We start from the raw sequence: 23428 nt of genomic DNA, 5'->3' as shown, positions 1-23428 counted from the left end.
CATTGCATCTTTTCTAATCAAGTAAATTTCTGCTGATTTGAGACACTATTCCAAAATGTAGTGAGTTAATTAAATACAAGTACCCTACGGCTTCCATTGGTTATTCACTAACGCACAGGAAGCAAAAAAAAATTCTTAAGCTTTATTTGTCAACATATTTCTTTTTTCTTTGGAGGAATTGAAAAACTTTATCATGGAAAGATCACGTGGTGCAACTCGCGGGCTGATATGATTGACAGGTGTAGTACGTGGACTTTGAAACTGCTTTTTTGTTTTTGGATTCTGTCACAATGTGCATTACTTTAAACGATAACATATCAGTGAATTACAAATGAAATCTCTCTCTCTCTCTCTCTCTCTCTCTCTCTCTCTCTCTCTCTCTCTCTCTCTCTCTCTCTCTCTCTCTCTCTCTCAGTTTCTTCAAACAAATGATGTCTAAACAAAATGCTTAAAGTATCCGATAAAGATGAAGTCAAAAATTTTAAGACAGGATCACGGAAGAAAATCTATCTAAATGTTTAAAATGTCTGATAAAGACAGAGTCAAAGACAAGATCTAGATCATGGAAGGAACTTTAGCTAAACGTTTAAAGTGTCTTATAGGTGTCTTATAAGGATAAAGTCAAAAACTTTAAAGAGGTTTGTTCCTCTGTTTTTGGGTAGCCATTTTTGGTCACCTCTACTCTAGAAATCATGCATCATATATTGATTCTACTCATTAATTCAAATTTTATAATGCCAATTAAACTATCTTAAATAGAATAATAAAGGAAAAATTGCATATTTACAGATTTTAGTATGGGTTTATATTTTGTGGCGGAAGGTTTTTAAGAAGAAAATGAACATTTTTCATAACTCAGTTGTTTTATAGTACCGTCACTTAAGCTTCCTTTTTTCAGTGCAAACAAAATTTCCAGATATTTTGTGCAATATGATATCTTCATTTTGCTAAGAAAAACAAATTTTTACAATTTTTCAATATTTCTATCGACAAATAATGACAAATTTAACTTATATTTCATAATACTCAAGAAAAAATGATTCCCTAATTTTTGCCTACAAGCAGCTTATTTCATGAAATATCTCAAATTGTACATAGTAGACCCATACTTTTTGTTTTATTTTCTGAAACTTTAAGATTTTTCTGACAAGTTTATCATAATTTGAGAAAAAGTTTGAGACTTTTGAATAATTTCATTATATGTTGAATTAGTAATGGATAAAAAATGCGTTTTATCAGTGCAAAAAGGTCAAAATATTAATTTGGTGAAGAAATTGTAACATTTTTCTTTATAATAATTTTAACTTTATTTATTTTTATTAGTATACATTTGTATTTGATGCCATGGTTCATTCCGATAATAAAATATAGTTTGAAAAGCGATTTATGTACAATCTGCACTTTCAGTGCAGAAAGGTCATATCAAACACACCATAGCGCCAAATGAAGCATATAGACCCCAACATTTTGTTTAGAATTTTGGTTAAGCTATGTTTGTAGATTTTTAAAAAATACTTTAGAAAAAAAAAAAACTTTAAAACTTTTGATCGCAGGATCCAACATCCTTAAGACAAGACGGAAGGAACTTTATATACCGATCCACTGATTCTTCGATAAAAATGAATATTCCACATGCACAGTGTAGGAACGGAAGTGTACAGTTTTGGGTAGTGCTGTTTGTCGAAGCGAATAAACAAACAGGAGAGATAACTCTGCGAACAGTCGAAGATTTTATTCTAATGAATTGATAAATGGATGTAAAACAAACTTCCCTAACAATTTTAATTCAATACGTTATGGTAATAAACTGGCACAAGTATAAAAAGTTGTATTCCTTTTGCAACACGATTTTTAATGACCATTTTGACAATCAATATCCAAGGTCACATTCCATGATTATGTACGGAATACAATCATTACGATCGACTGAATAGGGGACATGTAGAGGTAGATATATACCTCAAGAGAGTAATCTGACCTTGAGTTTGATATCATTGCAAAAAAAAAAAAAAACAAAGAAAATTTCCTCAGAATATCATGAGTTGTAATTATTTCAAACTGTACGCGTAGCGCAATTTTAAGCATATATTTAGAATTTTACTGTACGCGTAGTTCTATGATTAAGTATTGGTTTCGAATGGTGAGTTAACTCAATAGAATGACCATTGTATGAATGGATTTATTAATTCAAAAAAATTTAATCAGGAAAAAGAAATTTTTTGCTGCAATTTTTCGTAATTAGTAGTTTTTTCCTTTTACATAGCTGTCATATACACATGAGTGCTGAAAAGAAAACAACTATATAGGTTTTAAATTAATGAGATTAAAAAGCGGAGTTCTAGTACAAATATTTGGATTCAAGTATTTATATTGACGAGTAGACTAGAAACTTTCTATAGAATAAACTTGAAGCATACGCAATTAATATCAAAACCCTTAATATAAAAATAACTAGATGACATCCCGCACAAACGCGGAAAATAACACTTTACAAATTAATGGGCTTTGTTTATTGTATACATTTATTTGTGTCCGATTTTTTCCCTAATTGGTTTTCTTAACCCTTTAAAAAAAGAATCTTACAAACGTAATTTCAGTCAACAGAAATAGTTTTAACTCATTGTAATGTTCGAAGCTACGCATACAGATGTTTATCTGCAAATCAGACCTACCCGTACATAATTATAAGAACTAAGCGTATACAGTAAACAATATCGAGGTATAGTAAAAAAAAAAAAAAAAAAAACCTTCAAATTCAAAGAGTGCATTGTTTCCTTCGTATATGTAGTTTTTTTGTCTGAAAGATATTGTATTGGGGAAATATTTTTAAGGTATTCCATGTATAACGACCACATTTTGTACCTAATAAATGAATGGTCTGATTTTCTTAATCATGATATCATTTTGACAGTGTTATCAAATAAAAATACTCCACCAAAGGAATTTCAAAATTTTGATTATGGTCCAACTAATTACATTTTGAATTTTGCATTAAAGTCTATGCGCAACATATGTTTTATTAAGATATTGTAAAAAGTAACTTAATATTCATAGAACTCTCTTGGTTAATACATGCATAAACTTTCTCTTTATTAATCTATGAAAGAAAATGAATCACTTACCTCAGATATTTTGACGAAATTAAAATTTTCTTTTTTTGTCAAGGGGGAGATAACTCTTTAAAAAATTTTGAAGTGCAAAATGACCGGCTTCTTATATGTTGTCAGTCATGTGAATTTGGTTCATTTCGCTTTCATTGTTATCTCGCAATACATATTTAACTAGTTTAAAATGATTAAAAATTGTTCAATATCCCTTCATTATACATTGAATACCTTAAAACATGAAACGAAAGAACTAAAGCCAAATATGTATGATTTTGGCCCTGTATATCCGTAAAAATCAAACTTCATTACTTTGAAGCCAATTTGTTGTCAGTTACTCATGACACATTTGTCTTTACATTTCCGCCTCGAAAATTTTTCGGGAAACACCACGGACGCTTTTATATGAGCTAAAACCGGACACGGTATGGTAAAATCGGCCAATTTTTACAGATACGCTCAGTTATTTTTATTGATTTCATATAGGCGCCAACCTTAAACCAAAATAAAATTTTACATAGAGATACATTGATGAAAATCGAATAATAATTAATCGGTTTTGTGTTGGTTTAAGTGTGGCGCCATACTTTATTTAACTATTTTTGAATACATTGACGCAATCCGGATTTGCGTTTTATACTTGTTAAGACAATATTAATTGAATTTATCCCCCATTTCAAATAGTTAAACTCTTGGATATCGTAAAATTCTTGTGTTTTAACGTAAAAATAAAAATTCGAATCTCTTATTCGCATTGATTCCGACGAACGAGTTACCACATTAAAAAGGGATTTTCCAGTATGCTAAAAATAGATATTCACTGTCAACACAACGATGGATCTGTCAAACCAACAACCTATTACCCCCTGAAAACAAGATGTGAAATTATGAGATATTGGCGTGGTAAGTATTTGTTTCTTTTTATTAAACGTAGAGGAAAACTATTGACAGCGATATTTAAGGTGAAATGAATACTGCTGCTGTCGTCTGCGGCGCGGTTTCTTCTGCATGTCGCCATTTTCGGCTTGTGTCTGAACTATATCACGAAGCGTCAAATGCAATACACAATTTAGAAGATCGAATCAAACTAGTACCTAGTTAATATTGACTTATTTAATCAAAGTTATTGCTTTTGTTTTTTACTGAGCCCATCAGCACCCGGATTTGCTATTGTATGGGCAGGTCTATTCGCCGGAATGGCGACGGAATAGACGTAGTGACATGAATAAAAAGGTCGATAACTTGTGTTAGGTATAAGCTATCACCATTCGGTTTTTAGTTTTTTGATCTGTGGATAGAGGGCTATCGAAATATGTAAAAACTTTTTTGATAAGTACATGTTTAATACATAAAACCTTGACCGGAATGAGCTATGGTCGCAAAAATCAGCTGCCGGAATGACGATGTCGACTTCATAAAACACCTAATATCTCAAAAAGTTTACAATATTTTTTCATTCGGAAACGATTTTTTTAATCACAACGACCAGGCCTATAAAATGTGAAAAAAATTAAATCGATATCTTTAGATTTAGTATGCAAAACCTTGACCGGAATGGAAATTTTTCGTTAAAAAAGAATGCTGTAATCGTGGAGTCATCTCTAAATAATCACCTGTATCATAAAAACCATTGATCATATTTCCATTCGGTCAAGATTTTTTTCATCCTTAGTTATACACCTTTCAGATAATATATAGTTTTATATATCAAACTGGATTTAAATGCTCAAAACCTTGACCGGAATGGAAATTTTACACTCAAAATTAACAAATTTTATTAATGCGCTCAGGTATCGCTCAGGTAAAGAAGCCGTACTACAGAAGGTGTGAACAACACCTGTAATAAAAACAAATATGTACTACATGAACTCGTATACGTAGATAATCTTACATCTGCTTTTTTAAACATCATTTTAAAAAGAAACAATATATACGCGAAATTAAGATAAGGAAATTGTTATTGGTTATTCAACATTTTCAATTTGTTTAGGCTATGACACAACATTTAATCTAGGTGATTTTTATGTAACTCCATTGATTTTTAGACACATTCTTTTTGAGAACAGACCAACTATACCTCTAGCTTTTTTAATCCATGAGCGTAAATATCAAAAATGTCACGAACGTTTATTTGATTATTTGATTGAAAAAATACCAAAACTTTTTTCTAAAAAAATTGCAATTGTTACAGATAGGGAAAAGGCTGTTTCCAATGCTATTAGTAAGTTGTTGCCAAATAGTGTGAATTTATTCTGTTGGAATCATTTAAAGCGGGATTTTAATTTTTGGTTACAAAAAAATGGTGTTCAGGGTAACGAAATTTCAGTGTATGTACAAGGTTTAGTTAGTATTTTACAGAGTGATAAAGACAATGTAGAGAATGTCATCAAAGATGTAACTGATAAATGGTCACAATCAGCTGTCGATTATTTTAATGTTTATCTAAAGTCTGATATTATCAATCATGCAGCAAAATGGGTTGTTCAACAGTTTCCAGGTCTCTATAATCCTTTTTCTGGTATTACAAACAATGCTTCTGAGAGTATCAATAATGTTTTGAAATTACATGTTAACGGTTTTTATTTTTTGTTTCTTCTTTGTTTATTATTAAATAAATAAGAGAGAGTTGAATTTCAAGAGATGGAGTGTTTACTGTTTGGTTCTTGCTCTTGCTAAGACTATCTAAAATACAAATTTCGTTATTGTTATTTTGAAAAGATGTTACCCAATGACTTCTACCCGTATGATGTATCTGAACTGAAGGTGGTTGAGTATGTTCAAATTTTTTATCGCATTTCCATGATTTAGTTTGTTCGTCAAATAGTGGTGCAAAATTTGTTAACTGTAACCCATGTATATGTTCAAACAGCTTTTTGATTATATCTAATGAATAATTCACAATATCGGAACACAACCACCCTTTTGGATCTAAAATATTTACATTCTAATTTGATTTTTTTAACGGGAATGTCGTCGCCAACATCCTCTTGTTCTAACGCGGCGGCGGCGGAATCCGGAGCTGGTATAACTTCCTTGTCGCAATCATTCGGTCGCGGTTTTTTCCTACCGGATTTTTTATCGTTACGTTTCAAACTATTCTTAGACAACTGCTTAAGATTAATTGTTTTCTTTGTTTCCGAAATATTGTCCCCCATTGTGATTCGCGCTGCCAAAATATGATAACAAGTACCCGTGGCTGGGCATTGACACGATTCTTTAGGAAATAATGTTTCTGCGTATTTTTTTGTTATTATTACCGTTAACAATGAAAGCCTTCTGATTTTCGACAAAAGTTACACCATTATTCGCGACTGTCAATTTGGCTAAACACGTCTGTGATAAATTTGAATTATCAATATACCTTTTAAATTTGTTTCGCTAATTTCGGGAACGGTTTCCGCGGTAATACTATAACCGCCGGTTTTGTACCTTATGGGGTATTTTCCGTCCCGGGCGATTACTAGGGAATTAGCTCAACACTCGCTGTATTTTCCACATTTATTCCAGTTAATAACACAATCATATAAACAGTTACTCTCATTACTTTCATATGCATACAAACATTTTAATAATATAATTCAAAGCCATTTTTTACTCATCTACTCACACATTCGTGCTCACATTCATCCAGATTTGGCAGTGGTTGCTTATTTAACAAAGGCAAACGGTTAATATTAATAATAAACAAAGAAGAAACAAAAAATAAAAACCGTTAACATGTAATTTCAAAACATTATTGATACTCTCAGAAGCATTGTTTGTTTCATCCTTAGTTATACACCTTTCAGATAATATATAGTTTTATAAATCAAACTGGATTTAAATGCTCAAAACCTTGACCGGAATGGAAATTTTACACTCAAAATTTACAGATTTGAAAAAAATCTTGACCGAATGGAAATAAAATCAATGGTTTTTATGATACAGGTGATTATTTAGAGATGACTCCACGATTTCAGCATTCTTTTTTAACAAAAAATTTTCATTCCGGTCAAGGTTTTGCATACTAAATCTAAAGATATCGATTTAATTTTTTCACATTTTATAGACCTGGTCGTTGTGATTAAAAAAATCGTTTCCGAATGAAAAAATATTAACTTTTTGAGATATTAGGTGTTTTATGAAGTCGACTTCGTCATTCCGGCAGCTGATTTTTGCGACCATAGCTCATTCCGGTCAAGGTTTTATGTATTAAACATGTATCTATCAAAAAAGTTTTTACATATTTCGATAGCCCTCTATCCACAGATTAAAAAACCGAAAACCGAATGATGATAGCTTATACCTAACACAAGTTATCGGCCTTTTTATTCATGTCACTACGTCTATTCCGTCGCCATTCCGGCGATTAGTCCTCACCCTATTGTATGAAGCCTTTCTCACAAGGACAGTATCATGGATAGCATGTAACATATTTTAAAAGTTCAGATAATATGAATCTGCATAATAAGTGCCTTCAAGGCTAACAAATTAATTGTTTTATAGATATGGGAAATTACATAATATTATTGTTGTGGAATGTTGACAGCCCCTAATTTTGAGAGTTACCTTTCTTGGAAATAAACTTTTTTTGCGATGATTTTTTGTATATATTTTCAGCATTTCTTATCACCTTCCAAAAAATGATAATCAATAAAACAAATTAACACAATAATTTGTTATTTATATACATTATAACATAATTAAGAATGGGGAAATCTGAATAAGGTTTATATCTAAATTGCATATTATAATATTTTCAAGTTAGTATTTTTCTAATCAAACAAATTATAAATATCCAGAGGTGGATCCAAAGTGGTGTTATAAAGCAAAATTAAGCAGTGATATCAAAATCGAAATGTCCTGCTTGTAAACAATTCAAAGTTCATTCAGATGAAGATCCTGGTTTAAAGCTAATGTATTTTATTCACACAAGGTATATATATGTATATTACATGTACATTTAACTATTACACTAGAGAACAATAACAGATTAGATATATAAGAGGAAATGTAAGTCATCAACTGATAAGTAAATAATGCTTTGTGAGATCATCACAAATAAATGTTTAAGATTGAATATGAATTAATGATTGAATTCAGATTTCCCCAATGAATATGTGCAATTCGCATTGCACTTACTGTAACGTTAACTGAAATTATAAAAGATAATTTTTTTTAGTTCAGTTTGATGTGATTTAAATGGTCTATACGACATACTGAAGAACAATTATAACTATTTAGCTCCAGAATAATTCTAATGTTAAATGCACATGATCTAAAGCCAATTTATAAACGCAACATTACTGTAGAAAATATTATGAAATATATTAACTTATAAATGAGTTACTGGTACCCATTTTGTTATTATTTTACAGATAATGCCAGGACACAAAACGGAGTACTTCAATTGTGTTTTGTGTTCAAAACGAACAAAACCTAAGGAAAGACGCCACATCGACAAAAGCATAAGAAAATATCTGATGAAAAAATTTCTGTTGGAAGGAAAGGAAAATTCAGTCATCTGCAGTAAGTGTAGGAACATATATTACAGAGAAAAGTCATGCCATAAACCCACTGAAACTCAACAATCTGTGAGTTCATCTTCTCAAACAAGTGACAGCAGACAGTTATCTAGTCCACCTTCAGTATCCTTGCAACTTCTTTCCACAGCAAAGACTCATGCATATTGCATCGTTTGTAAAAAGCCTGGACCAAAACTTGTTGTTATATCCCCAGAGTGTCGCACAGCCGTGTTTATTCAACACAATGTTTTGATTCCATCTGGAAATAGATGCTGTCCCGCACATGTGAAAGATGGACTTTTAACAAGTGCAGCCATAGAACAACTTCCAACAACAGATCATGCATTTGTCAACAGAACCGCCATCCTTAGTTTACTGCAGCACATGCGCGTTCTATGCCAAAGAAATGAACAAACCCATCTTGACTTTGATGATCTACAAACTCTTACAGATTCTGATTGTCTATCTCTGCTTGGACTTAGTATGGACAATTTCCAAACTCTTTGTGACTGTTTGAAAGATCATGTTAAACAGACACCATCTAGAAGTTTACGAAAATCTACAGCCATATTTTTATGCAAGTTGAAATCTGGATTATCAAATCAAATACTGTCAACTTTATTTCGTACTTCAAAATCCAGTTTAAGAAGAGCAATCAGTGCTGTTAGAAATGCGATGATGACTTGTTTTGTCCCATATAATCTTGGATTTGAACACATCACAAGAGAAGATGTAATCAACGACCACACTCGCCATCTAGCCCAAACATTGTTCGGCGACATAGACAAGAGTCAGGCCATACTGGTTTTAGATGGAACCTATATATACACCGCCAAGAGCAACAACTTCAGATACCAACGCCGCTCTTACAGCATCCACAAAGGAAGGTCGCTCATCAAACCCATGGTAATCGTGACAACCACAGGCTATTTTGTCTCGATTCAAGGACCATACCTAGCAGACCATAAAAACAACGATGCGTCAATCCTTGAACATATCATGAAAACAAATGCAGAGGACATCAAGAATTGGCTAAGTGAAGACGACATTTTCATCGTTGACAGAGGATTTAGAGATGCTTTGCCCCTGCTTGAAGATTTAGGCATTCAAGCAGAAATGCCTCGATTTTTAGAGAAGGGACAAAAACAGATGAGCACTAGTGATGCCAATAAGAGCAGACTTGTTACAAAGGTAAGAAATCTGAAAAAAAAGAAATATTATCAATGCACTATGTTTTATATACAACTACTGACAAAAATTGTATCTCTGATTTTATCCTTGAACAGATAAGATGGGTAGTTGAGTCATCCAATGCCAGAATCAAAAGGTGGCGATATTTGGACCGTACCCTCCCTACAAATCAGATCCCTTTCGTTGGAGATTATGTCAGAATTGTATGCGCCCTGTCAAATAAGTTCTTCCCACCTCTGAGCAAAAGTCACAGTATAGAGGAAAACGAGGCAGACGCAGCAAAAATGCTTTATCTGTCTAAACAGGTACGACTAATCCGGGTACTTAATCAACACTGAAAAAGGAGACATATTTTATAAATCATTTAACATTTTACCGAGCTTATCCCACATTAGTAAATAAAATAAGATATGTGAATTTAATATGAAATGTAAAATTTAATGGATTGCTTAATTGTGTTTTTAACAGGTAAATAATCTCCAACGATTGGTTGAAGATAATGGTCTAAACAGAAGGCCAACTCAGTGGCAGCCAGTCCCCGAGTGTGGAATAGAGAACTTCCCCACCCTGGACGAGGAGCAGTTACGGAACTTGACTTGCGGGACCTATCAACTGAAGCTTTCTCGCAGCTATATCAAAGAGCATATTGATGGGGACTGTGACATTTGGTTCCATAAGGATAATGACAGGCTACTGCGGGTAAAGATTCAGAGTCGCCACACATCATCAAAACAGTACTTGGTCTGTATTGAGTTCTCTGACTGTTCGGTAGATGCATGGTACTGTACATGCAGGGCAGGTGCCAGAGTAGTGGGTATGTGCTCCCATATAGCGGCCATCATTTGGTACCTGTCAAAAGGAAGACATGAGGGAGGGAAGTACGGTGTGCGTGATTGGGGTGAGCATGTTCTTGATGCAGCAGACATTCCACCTCCCGTTGATGAGTCTGACAGTGATGCGAGCAGTTGTGACAGTGTACCCGAGGAATGAACAGTTACTGGTTGTGGTAGTTAATATCATAATTGTCTTAGCCATATTACCATTGCTCTGTATATATAAGATGAAACTGTTAAGTTACCGACAGTTCGTATTTTGATCTTTTAATTACTTGTTCTTGTTTGTGTGAGTTTTTGTTGTTGTTGTTGTTTTGAGGATATTAATTATATAATGTTTAGAATTCCATTGTATTGAAATGCTGTACATGTAGTAGTGTGATGAATTTGAGAGAGAGAGAGAGAGAGAGAGAGAGAGAGAGAGAGAGAGAGAGAGGCAATGAACTGAATCCAATGATAAATATAAAGTACTGTATTTTTTGTCTAGATGTATGTATTTATTATTAATTGAAGTTGTTCCTGCTCTCTTTTTCATTAGATTTAAGAGTTTTAAATTTTTATCAAGTACATAACTTTTAAATACATAACTTATTTACTTAGAATTACATTTATCTGACTGTTTTACTACTCATATGTCGTTTCTTTAGAAAAATTATTCTTGATATATTTATTAATTGAATCGAAAATATTTATCTTATGATAATTGGATTTAGATTTGTTTTCTTGTGTATTTCATTTTTTTTAAAATTGTAATTAACTTATATAATGATAATAATGGGTGTATATGCTGTACAAGAATCTGTAAATAATCGTCATTTATAATACATCCAATGACACACAAGATAAAATTATTGATATGTACATAAATATTATTTTTCAATGTTATTGTTGTATTTATGAATAAAATCAAATCTAATTTCAACAAAATTATTTTGAAAGATTTTTCTAATTTAATCAACCTTTTATGTTTTTATCCACTTCCAAACCAAGTTAATATTCATGACAGTCGCCATGACGTCACGACGTCAGAGCGCAGAATTTCATGGTATGTTTAGAGGCTTGTAATTATGAAACGAATAGAGATATCGACAAAAAGTAAATTATTCTAGGAAGCAAATATTGTGACCATTAATCTCACAAAATATGACTAAGTTTGGGAACAGGGCCGATTTTCATAGTTTCTGGCTTTAGTCCTTTTTTGGAAAAGTTCACACGCAATACGAATCTATACCACTATATTAAAATAATAGACTCGAATTTTTTTGGCTTTAATACCGAGAAATCGGAAGAGTACTGTCTTTTGTTTTATATATTTTAAACATCATTGATACATGAAGATTACCAATTTGTTTTTATTTTTTCTCAATCAAGCTTCGTCAATTAATAATCAACGAACATTCCTTTAAAAAATCCGGAAAATATCTGGATTTTTTGGATTTTACAATCTTGCACATGTGCATTACATTCAAGCTAAATCACGGGAGGCTCTATAGTTTATGTTTTCACAATATCACATTTGCATGGATAAACTCAGAAACGTGTAAATTTCCATCGAAAATGTCTTTATATGCTGTTCCACAAAGGAATACGGGAGATAACTCTAACTCGGTGCATTTAATATGAAATATCCCGAGAGTTCCGAACGTCAACAGGGTGTGTAAATTCGAAGTGAGTAAAAAACGTTGGTGAAAAAGTGTTGAATTCTTCATAAAAATGAATTAAATTTTTAGATGAAAATTTGACTGTTATTTTCAATGCAGCCTCATTAATTTTCTCCAAAAATCGTCTCGAAGCGATTCTGAATTTTTTTTTGTGCTACATTACGGGTATATGGGAGGCGTCTTAACTGTGGTGAAGGAGACAGTTAGATTATTCTAACTAAGCAGAGTGTGTTAATTAATAGCATTATTGTAGTCTTAAAGCTTGGTTATGTAAATGTCAACAATGCCGGTGTCGATGTATCTATTTCGTAAATGTCCGATATCATATGCAATGTCAACCTGTGCACGCACGGGTCAAAGTCTAGTATTTGAATATTTTTTAATGAAAAAAAAATGTTAAGATGGGGGAATAAGATGGCACAACTGCCCATTTGTTTTAGTCGTATTTTACGACTAAACCAAATGGGCAGTTGTGCCATTTATCCCCCATCTTCTTTGTTTTAAAGTCAATACCCTCTTGATTAAACCTGAATCTTGCCTGTAATTCTGCGGCCGACATGGATCTTAATGTTGTCTTCCTTCTTTCAGCCATTTTGGATTTACTTAAGTATATTGACAAGTAAATACCATGCTTAACTTTAAGAATATACTAAGCATATACTTAAGAGTTGAGAAGTTTTATGCAACATACTAAGCAATATGCTAAGTCAAAATTCAATTTGCTAAGTACAAAATAATTCTATACGTACATGTAAGAATATGCTTAAGCACTTTTTTATGCATACGACCTGATCTTGTTTAGAGATTTAGATGTGATTTCTTAAGCTATAATCTATTATTTAGTACAAAAAGATTCCGTATGCATTTGGCTTTTTAAATTTCGAATATTTTCCTATATTTTCATATAGAGCTCTACTTTTAAAGGAGATCAATCCACTCTAAAAATGGTCCCGACAACCCATCCCCGGTCATTTGTAGACTACGTTTATTAATTCCTTTCATAAAGTGAGGGAGTGGGGAATTTAAGGTCGCCCCCGGTCCCATTCCATAAACAAAGTGCATTTCTAAATAATATTTTTTATCAAAAAAAAACCAACACACACCAATTGGCCCCTCCACTTTAAATTTGGCTCCTTCGATTTTAATTTGGCGCTTGCTACTTTTGTTTGATTCCTCCGATTTTTGTTTGGATCCTTAATGTTTTGTTTTGATTCTTCGTTTTTTGTTTGGCCCATCCATCTTTTGTTTGGCTCCTCTGCTTTTTGTTTTGATCCTTAATTTTTTGTTTGTATCCTTATTTTTGGTGTGGCCCCTCCGCTTTTTGTTTGAATTCTCAACTTTTTGTTTGGCTCCCCCACTTTTTGTTTGGATCTTTCATTTTTTTTTTTTGGTGCCTCAACTTTTTGTTTGGCTCCCCCACTTTTTGTTTGGATCCTTAATTTCTTGTTTGGATCCTTCGTTTTTTGTTTCGTCCATCTTTGTGTGCCTCTCCACTTTGAAAAAAAACGAAGCTACATGCCTGGTAAGCTTACCGTAAAAAGACATTCCTTGATCATTTTTACATTATGAAAATTTTTACGACTTGGCTTGAACACATCTATAAATCTTAATGATTAAGTTAAAAATAATACAGAAGATATACCCCCCCCCCCGTGAGTTATCAATTTAGCATTTCGACGTACATGTAACTGATGTTTTGATTAAAAGTTACTTGGGTTCGATTTGAGATTTAAATTCTCGTTACTGTATAAAAGAAAAACTTAAACGGTGTTGCCTATAGTACTAGTACTGTACCAATTATCGGCTAAACTGAGAGTTCGGGTTTATAGCATGCGACAGTCGAAGATTTTTTTAAATTAGTCGTCTGTTTCGAATTAAAAAAAGTTTTATACATGTTTTATACATGAGCTTAAACGATCATTGATTACCGTTAATTTACATCTTTGCACTTTCAGCAGTGGGGAAGTGATGTATTTTCAAAGATGTTCTCTATATATTCTCATGTAAAAATTTATCCCCCTCCCATTGTGGCCCCACCCTATCCATAAGGACCATGATTTAAACAAACTTAAATCTACACTACCTGAGGATGCTTCCAATCCAATTTGAGCTTTTCTGGCCTTAAAGTTTTTGAGAAGAAGATTTTTAAAGATTTCTCAATACCCCCGGGGACCATTATTTAAACAAACTTGAATCTACATTATCTGAGAATGTCTCCACACAAGTTTATGCTTTTCTGGCCTAATAGTATTTCATAAGATTTTTAAAGATTTTCTCTATACATTCTTTTGTAAAGTTCATCCCCATTGTGGCCTCACCCTACCCCCGGGGACCATGATTTAAACAAACTTAAATCTACACTACCTAAGGATGCCTCCAAACAATTTTAAGCTTTTCTGGCCTAATAGTTTTTGAGAAGATTTTTGAAAAATACCAACAAATTTTCAATAATTCTAAATAATCACCCCTTAAAAGAGGGTGTAGCCCTTCATTTAAACAAACTTGAATCCCCTTCACCCAGTGATGCTTTGTGCCAAATTTGGTTGAAATCTACCCAGTGGTTCTGGATAAGAAGATGAAAATGTGAAAAGTTTACAACGACAACGCCAATGACAGACAAAGGACAAATTTCGATCAGAAAAGCTCACTTAATTAAGCTTTCAGCTCAGGTGAGCTAAAAACTCGGCAAATTCGGGGCGTGCTTACAAGCACAGAAGAAGATGTTTTGGGTTCTAAATAATGATATAATCAAACTAATGATATAATCCAACAGATTGATAAATAAGGACTTTACCATTTCAAGTATGTCAAGTTTTATCCAAAAGTATCAAGAGATAAGGAAATAAGAAAAGAAAAAGTTAAATTTTAGCCGATAACTTGAACAATGCCAGTATTGTTTAAGATGAAAAGATTTATTTATTATAGACCACCTCAACCCTCAACAGGATGTAGCTACAATGGCAGTCTTATTTAGAAAATCAAATAGGAAAAAACAAATCAGTTACCAGTAATCCGGAAATACTCATGCATGAAGGAACAATATCCCTCGTGGGTCTCTTGTTAAAAAACGTTTAGTCACAAAAAATGGTTTCTTTAAAAAAAAATCATAATGAGTGTTTTCAATCGTGTTGGTTTCAGATACACTGCAGTAAAAAGACATAAGGCCAAAATATACAATTATTCTAACTTTCGGAGTGCAATAGATATCAAGAATTCTTTTATTGCCGTAGATAAAAGAGAGAAAAAGGGCGGTGAATGCAAATTTGAGTTCGTAATTATCATGGAGTAGATTTATGGAAACCATTATGATACATGTAAAACAAAACTATCGCCAAGCAGATCTTACAGATCTGAAACTCGTTCAATTCCAAACATCTATAGAACGCATTGGAATATCTTCTCTTTTAGAAACAGAAAAAGAAAGAAACAAATATTAGTTTTGAAATATCTTAAAAGACATACATTTGTGTATCAAATAAAATTTGACAATGCTCAATAATTATGAACTATACTTTGGGTTTGACAACATAAAAATGTTTCTCCAACGCGTCTTCAAACTTTTTTTTTATCTTCCTACTTTTATAAGCCAGAACCTCAAAGGTACATTATTACGCCAAATGTTTCTTCTGAAAAGGTGATGCAACATAGAACTTCTTAGTTTCATTTTCACAACTTTCGGTTTCCTCATCGTCGCCATTTTGTTTTTGTTCTTCAACATATTAGATAATACCCACAAACCATTATTGACAGACAATCTCAATGCTCGTTTCCGGACCTTTGTTCTCAAATACGATCCAATATCAGGTTCATTATTTGCATTTCTATCAAGTTCGAATTTGTCTTCTTCAAAATGATCCAAAGGTGGTTCCATTACGTAAGATCCGCCGCAATGGCGATTATCATTGGTTTTGTCGTTGCAGTTCCTAATGTCGTGATTTTGTGAAGCAATTGTTATTTGCCTTTTTTCTATTTCAATTCTCTTCCCAATAGTTTTATGGTCACTACCATCTGGAATTTTCTGATCAGATTCTTTTAGGTCATTTACCTCGGTAAAAAAACCGTTCCGTCTATTGTTCCTCGTTACTCGGGATCCAACGTACTGATGTCCATCACTACTGTCTACTCGGAACTCCTCGGGGTCATTGGTTTTGATAATTTCGTCATACCCACTGATGACCTTTAACAACACGGCCAAGAACACAGACAAGACAAGTGAAGATATGTTCATCCTGCAATGAATGTATAACTGAATACATAACCAAAATTTTATTTCTTATTTTTCTGTTTTCTAAACAAATGGACTCTCATGGTTAATTATACTCTGTTCCGAGTTTTTGCTTCCACCACGTTTTGCTTGATATTTCAATAAAAGTAAATACCTTTGTGCTCAAACTACGTTCATCCACTAATATGAAAAATGTCCAGAGTATCTGTTTTGAAACGCCCCCTCTACCGCTTCAGGTTTCAATACACATCCAAAAATTGAAAGTCTACGGAGATTTTGCATTGCATCAGCCATTGATAACGTTAAAAAATTGCGAGATGTTTTCCGAGTGTATTCCGAATGGAGAAAAGATGTAAACATTTCCCATTATAAATCTCCGTAAGAAAATTGTTTTCGTTCCTGTGAAATTTTTTGAGTGAAAAGGGATAATTGTTCAATGAAGATATCTTGGATATATTCCCTTTCATCGTTTTCAATTGTATTTCTTTCACAGGTATGTGTATTTTTTTTTAAAAATCATCAAAAATTGATGGAAGCAATAACTTGGGACAGACTATAGATAAATTCTAACTTCCTAAATATAAAAGACATGCACTATATAAATCTGGCCTTTTTGATAAGATTTTTTTTTAGTTTACCCCTCATCCAGCTTCCCCAAAGTACAACGAAAGGCATAAAATTTTCATATAATTTAACTATTTTTTTGTCCTGCTTATAATGCAATTTTTTTAATTTTTTTTTTTTTAGGGGGGGGGGGGGTCGTCCAAAACAAATGAGGAGTAACTGAGTTTCCGACGACCACTTTAATTTAAACTTCCATTAAAAAATGTAACCACCATTTTTTTCCATTGAAATCCTTTATCAAATAACAAATGTGAAAGTTGCAAAATCAAAATCTAAAACTTGCAAATTCAAAAAAAAAATCAAATAAATCTGAAATAATGAATAAACCAGCAAATTTTAGATATTGAAAATACAAAACTTGAACAGCTAGTTGCACGCGATAAATGTCAGGAACACTGGGCCGTAAAATTATGCCAGTGCACAAGATAACATTTTTGCACCCGTCGAAGGTGCATTGTACATGTATCAAAAAATTCGTGTGTCATATAACAGACCTTTGCTTAGAGAGTATATACCTTTCTTTGTTATTGATGTATCTCACCTGTCAGGTGATATATTTACCTTAAAAAGAATAAATTCCGATACTGAAAAAAAATAATTTTTCTCATTAAAAAAAAACCCCATGTTTTCTATAGAATATTTGAAATTTCATATCGGAATGAAAGACCTTCCTAGAGAAATTTGAATTCCAGTTGGATTTGATCTGATAGCAAATTTTGATTTTTAATGGAAAACTCTATTTGAATTATAGTAGAAATACTTTTTTTCCTTTTTTTTCTTTTGAAAATAAAAAAAAATTATATCATTATTTTATATTAATCATTATATTTCCTGTAGGAAAATTAATCCTCACAAGAAAATTATTATTTTTCAATAGGGTATTTGTTCTTAAAGATAAGTATTTCTTTTGGTGAGACACACTAAAAACAAAGCAAACGTAAATACATGTACAAATGTATATACTCTCCAGACAATGGTCCATCATTTGGTATGCATGGAATTTCACGAAACTACATACATGTACATCTCAAACAGGTGCAATTGCCATAAATGGCCACAGTGTTAAAAAAGAAATAAATGTTAAATCCAAATTAAATAAATACATGTACCTTTAGAAATAACTTTAAAGATTTCCATTGAAAAAAAAAATCGGAAAATAAACATTCCAATTTGCACTTCTCTATCAGTTTGAATTTTTACAAACCTGGAGAATTGATTAAGCCCTCTTGGGTTGTATTTTGGTCACGTATACATGTGAACACGTATATTTATATGCATTTCCGAAGAAGGCGTGGAAATTAACTTTTTTTACCAAGAAGCTTTAAGCTTTGATGATTATGAGAAGTAAGTATAAGTATAATAATATAGATACTCTGTCTTCGTGACATTGTGTTTATAAATATACATGTACCAACACAACCAGACATGAACAAGTGTAATTATAGTCACGTGATTACAAATTATAATGATAAAGATTTAGAGATTGAACTTATTATTTTTTTTTTTACAAAATATATTCCAAGCACGAATCTTTCAAAATAATGATACTAGAATTTTTAAACATCAAAACGTGTTTATACCAACACAACCAGACATCAGCAAGTTTAGCAGTCACGTGATCACAAATCTATACTACAATATTAAATCAATAGACTCAAATTTTTGGGCTTTAATACCGATAAATCGGAAGAGTACTGTCTTATGTTTTATATATTTTAAACATTATTGGTACTTGAAGATTACCAATTTGTTTTTTTATTTTTTCTCAACTACGCTTCGCTAATTAATAGCCAACGAAAACTCCTCAAAAAATCCCGGAAATCATCTGGACTTTTTGGATTTTACAATATTGCGCGTGCGCATTACATTCATGCTAACGGGATCTTTAGTTTATGTTTCAACAATATCATATTTGCATGAACAAACGCAGAAACGATAATACAAATAAGTGTAAAATTTCATTGAAATTTGATATATATTCTTTTCATATATATTTATGATTTCTTATGAGGGAAATTATAAAAATAACAAATATACACAACAACTAAGTATATGTTCTTACTTAAATTATTTGATTCCATGCAAAAATTCACATTATATTCCTTAGGAGAGTGAAGATAGAATGTTTTATTGTTAAAATGATAAATGGCTTAAGGACCCGGTTTAACGATAGATTGTCACTGTAGCAACGAAAATATGTGTACGTTGGCGAAAAAGTGTTGAATTCTTCCATTATAATGGGATTAAATTTTTATATGAAATGTATTTACAGTCACAAAAAAGGTTTTTATGATTAATTTGACTATTATTTTCAATGCAACTTCATTAATTTTCTCCAAAATCGTTTCGGAGCGATTCTGCAATTTTCTGCTAAATTACGGGTATAATTGGGAGACTGTGGTGAGGGTCTTTTTCGAGACACAGTTTAAGATTATTCTAACTAAGGAGAGTCTAGTGAATTTATTAGCATTAATATAGGCTTGTAGGTTTGTTATGTAAATGTCAACAATAAGTGTGTGACTCTATGTATCTATTTCGTAAATGTCCAAAATGTTTTATTATACTTTCATGTTAAATACTGAAATCTGATTGGTTTAGACGCAGTTGGTAATCCGTTCTATTACCCTCAGCGATAGCAACACACTTGGCAACGGGTAATACAACGAATTGTTACATGCACGTAAATTATGCGCTTACGGTTCGTCGTAGAATTCACTTCATTTCTATATAAAAGCAGTAAAACTCTCTTTAAAATTAAGACATTCAGTATAATAAAATAAATAGTGCCTGTTTGGGAGGGTAACTGTTGAAATTGACACCCCACGAAAACCATTGTCAACCGACGCGTTCCGACGCCTATGTATTGAAACATTTATCATTGTGGCCGATTTGTCTTTTACTAATTAACAATTTTTAATTGTCTATGAGTCCATGACAAATTATAATTAGTCATGGACTCATTGACAATTAAAAATTGTTAATTAGTAAAAGACAGATGAATGGAATACGTTACATATGTTCACTGCATTTGTTTGACCGTGGGAGCAGGTCCGGGTGTAATGTTTAAATCTGGTATGGGAGGACACGGTAGTAGGTTTAACAATGTTATATAAATTTAACATGTAATAAATTCAAGTTATCATCCGCCTATGCTCTCATTAGAACAAATGTACATGTATTGTACGATGTACAACTGTACAGGGAGAAATGTAGGATGACTTGTTTGTTTTATCGCGACTACTTTCGAATTTTTTTCTACATTTTCCAAAGTCTCAATCATCTCGGATGACTGTTTACCAATGTTCGAAACAGCGACTTGAGAAAAAAGTGTCTTGTCTACATGGACTATAATTGGAATTTCTAGATAGTGTTCACAAGAATTGCACCAGTGATAATGATGGAAAATCGGACTTATTAAATGAATGTATTTTACCAAATGTATTTGGATTGACTGTGTCCATTGTTCAAAACAGAGTCTTGGGAGAAAAAATATGTCTTAGTGACAGAGGAATTTATTTAGTATTCTGATTAGAGAGTGTCTTCAAGGACTGCACTAAATCATGGAAAACCAGACTTATTATATGAATGCTATATATAGCCAGATTATCCTGCCTAATAGCATTTTTCTCATAATAGGGACTATTATTGGAGTGATAGGAAACCTGTTGATTCTCTTCCTCTACACGTTCGGATTAAAAGACGCGGGAGGTGAGAGATACTTTATCCCGATTCTGGCGTTTATGGATACATTGGGATGCACCGTAAGCGCCGTTTTTTACCTGTTAGATAACTACTTTTTGTTCGATTTTCCTAGCGCCGAGCTTTGTCAAACGTTATCCCTCGTAGTGTGTTTCACTTCCGGTTCTTCCGGGCACCTGTTGTTGGTCATCGCGGCGCAGCGGTACCTCCTGATTTGCCGGCCCCTCGGGCGCCAGATGACTACCAGCGTTAGAAGATGGACAGTTCTAGTGCTTTTCGGGGTGACCTTTGTGTACTCTCTGCCTTTATTCATGACCAGCGGAATCCGATTGTCCAAGAAAAGCTTCTTAAATCAAACTGTAAACGCACGAACGTGTGTTCTCTCTGTCAAAGGCGGGGCCGAAACGATGGCATATTTCGTAATATTGTTTCTAATTACTATAAGTAACATTGTTGGTATATCTGCTTTCTACATACCAGTCACAAAAACAATTTACCAACACATGAAAAAGAGGAACCAAAGGCGCCAAAGTGTGTTTAACTTCAACAGTGTGCAAACACGACAAAGCGTTGATGCCTCGACAATGAAATCCACAACTTCCGGTGGAAGTTGTCAATCTTCCATAACAGATTCCGAGCCTGCACCTCTTGCTAAAACCCGAATTAATTTGATGTTTCTTGCCATCATAGTAGTTTTTATAGTGTCTTACCTTCCTTCTTTTGCTATTTTGCTTGTTACGTACATCGAGCGACAATTTGATTATTTAGAACTTTCTCCGCTCGGTATTAATACTTGGATTTTCATGGCGCGACTTATATTCCTGACTCATATTGTTAACCCCTTTGTTTATGGATATTTTGATGGGAAATTGAAATTGGAGATGAAGAGGATACTTTGTCGAAAATGAATTTTTGGTACATTGCTTTTTACTAAAAATTCTTTACATCTATTTGAAAGTTATTGTATATATAATAAATTTTAAGTGCTCTCTAAGCTACTATATATTTAAGCTCAGCCATTGTTATAAAACAAACGGTGAAATAAAATTTGAATTACAATTTACACAATGATATGATATTACTAAAATTAGCATAATTTAGTTTACCTTGGACTTAGGGTGTACGTATAGGATGTACATGTTACTATGTTTTTCGTGCATAAAAACAAGTTGAAAATGACGATGGTTTCAATTGAAAATATACACAGATTGCATCTAGGCTTAGCTCAAAGCCAGACAAATATTGTTGATTTCAAAGAGCCATGGCTCAATTGAATAGACAGGCCTGTGTTACTTGGCTTTTTGGCATCCAAAGTCCTATAACCTCCTGTTAAAATTGTTCTAGAAAAAAACCCGGGTTTAAACATGTTTTGTGAACGAAATTTAAATATTATAATAAATTTGAGATTAAAAATAACAGTTACTGTAGCTACTGACCCCGTTTATTTAAAGGGGCATGGTCACGATTTTGGTCAAATTCTATTTTTCTGTTTTCATTATTTACAATGCTTTAGAAAAGCATTTCTAATGATCATTTTTTTGAGAGTCAGTCATTAAGTTATAAGCAAGACTCAGGGCTCACAATTCTTTGTCATGTAAACAAGGCTCGTGCCCTGTTTTTTTTTTCATAGGTTCAATATACATGTACCAGTAAAAAAACTTTCTCAAGCTGATTTGTCTATTTTCTTATTCGTTTTAAGCATAAATAAAGAGTTCCTAACGTTTAACACATTCATTTAAGGTTTAAAATTGGAATTTTCACTTCAATATTCAAAATGTAAACAAAAGCTTTGTTTACATAGCAAAGAATTGCAAGCTCTGTTACTTGCTTATAACTCAACGAATGACACTCAAATTTTGGTTGCCTATTAAAAATGCCTTACTGAAGCATTGTAAACATTGTAAACATTGTAAGCATTGTAAATCGGAAAAATAATTTTTGACCAAAATCGTGACCATGTCCCTTTATAGGACATATCCATCTGATCATCAAATATATCGCAGAGTCGGTTTACTCATTTTAATAATAACCATACAATCCAAATATACATGCCATTATATAATATACATCAAGTAAACATCCCCTGATTAATCACATCCCGATCGCAAATTTGTCAATAATTCTAAATTATCTTCATTTGAAGTACATGTAAGTAGTTCCTTCATTTGAACAAATTTGAATTTTCTTCACCCAGGAATGCTTTGTGCCAAGTTTTGTTTTGGGAAAGAAGTATTTATTAAAAAAAAATGTGAACACAATTAAATTACAGACGGACAGACTCCAAATAAAAAATATCAGAAATGCTCACTTAGCTTACAACTTGTCTCCCTTTTTACCATTCTCTCTCTCAATCTCTAAATAAGAGAAAATATGAATACATGTATACCGGTATATGTACATTGTAGCATTTTTATTTACTATTGTCCTATACAAAAATTTAGATTATTGATAATCAAAATTTGTTGTCATGTGTAGTCATATTGCAGATATTATTTGAAAAATAATATATGTCAGAAAGGACACTATAAAACAGAAATGCTCATGCTCTTTTAATCTATTTACAATTCAATCCTCTTGCAAACAAAAG

The 23428-nt window shown here is 32.6% G+C and overlaps 1 protein-coding gene across 1 annotated transcript; it reads left to right on the top strand.

The window, feature by feature from the left end:
• The first annotated feature begins 3343 nt into the window (after positions 1-3343).
• Positions 3344-11823, top strand: LOC117685197 (uncharacterized). Its single transcript, XM_066073341.1, has 4 exons — positions 3344-4007; positions 8462-9799; positions 9895-10104; positions 10268-11823. The coding sequence occupies exons 2-4, from the start codon at positions 8465-8467 to the stop codon at positions 10787-10789; spliced, it is 2067 nt and encodes a 688-aa protein (XP_065929413.1). The 5' UTR covers positions 3344-4007; positions 8462-8464; the 3' UTR covers positions 10790-11823.
• Positions 11824-23428: the final 11605 nt, after the last annotated feature.

Source organism: Magallana gigas, chromosome 10 (genome assembly GCF_963853765.1).
Source record: "Magallana gigas chromosome 10, xbMagGiga1.1, whole genome shotgun sequence".
NCBI classification, from domain to species: domain Eukaryota; kingdom Metazoa; phylum Mollusca; class Bivalvia; order Ostreida; family Ostreidae; genus Magallana; species Magallana gigas.
The sequence above is the reverse complement of the archived record's forward strand: the minus strand, read 5'-3'. Positions and strand labels throughout refer to the sequence as shown.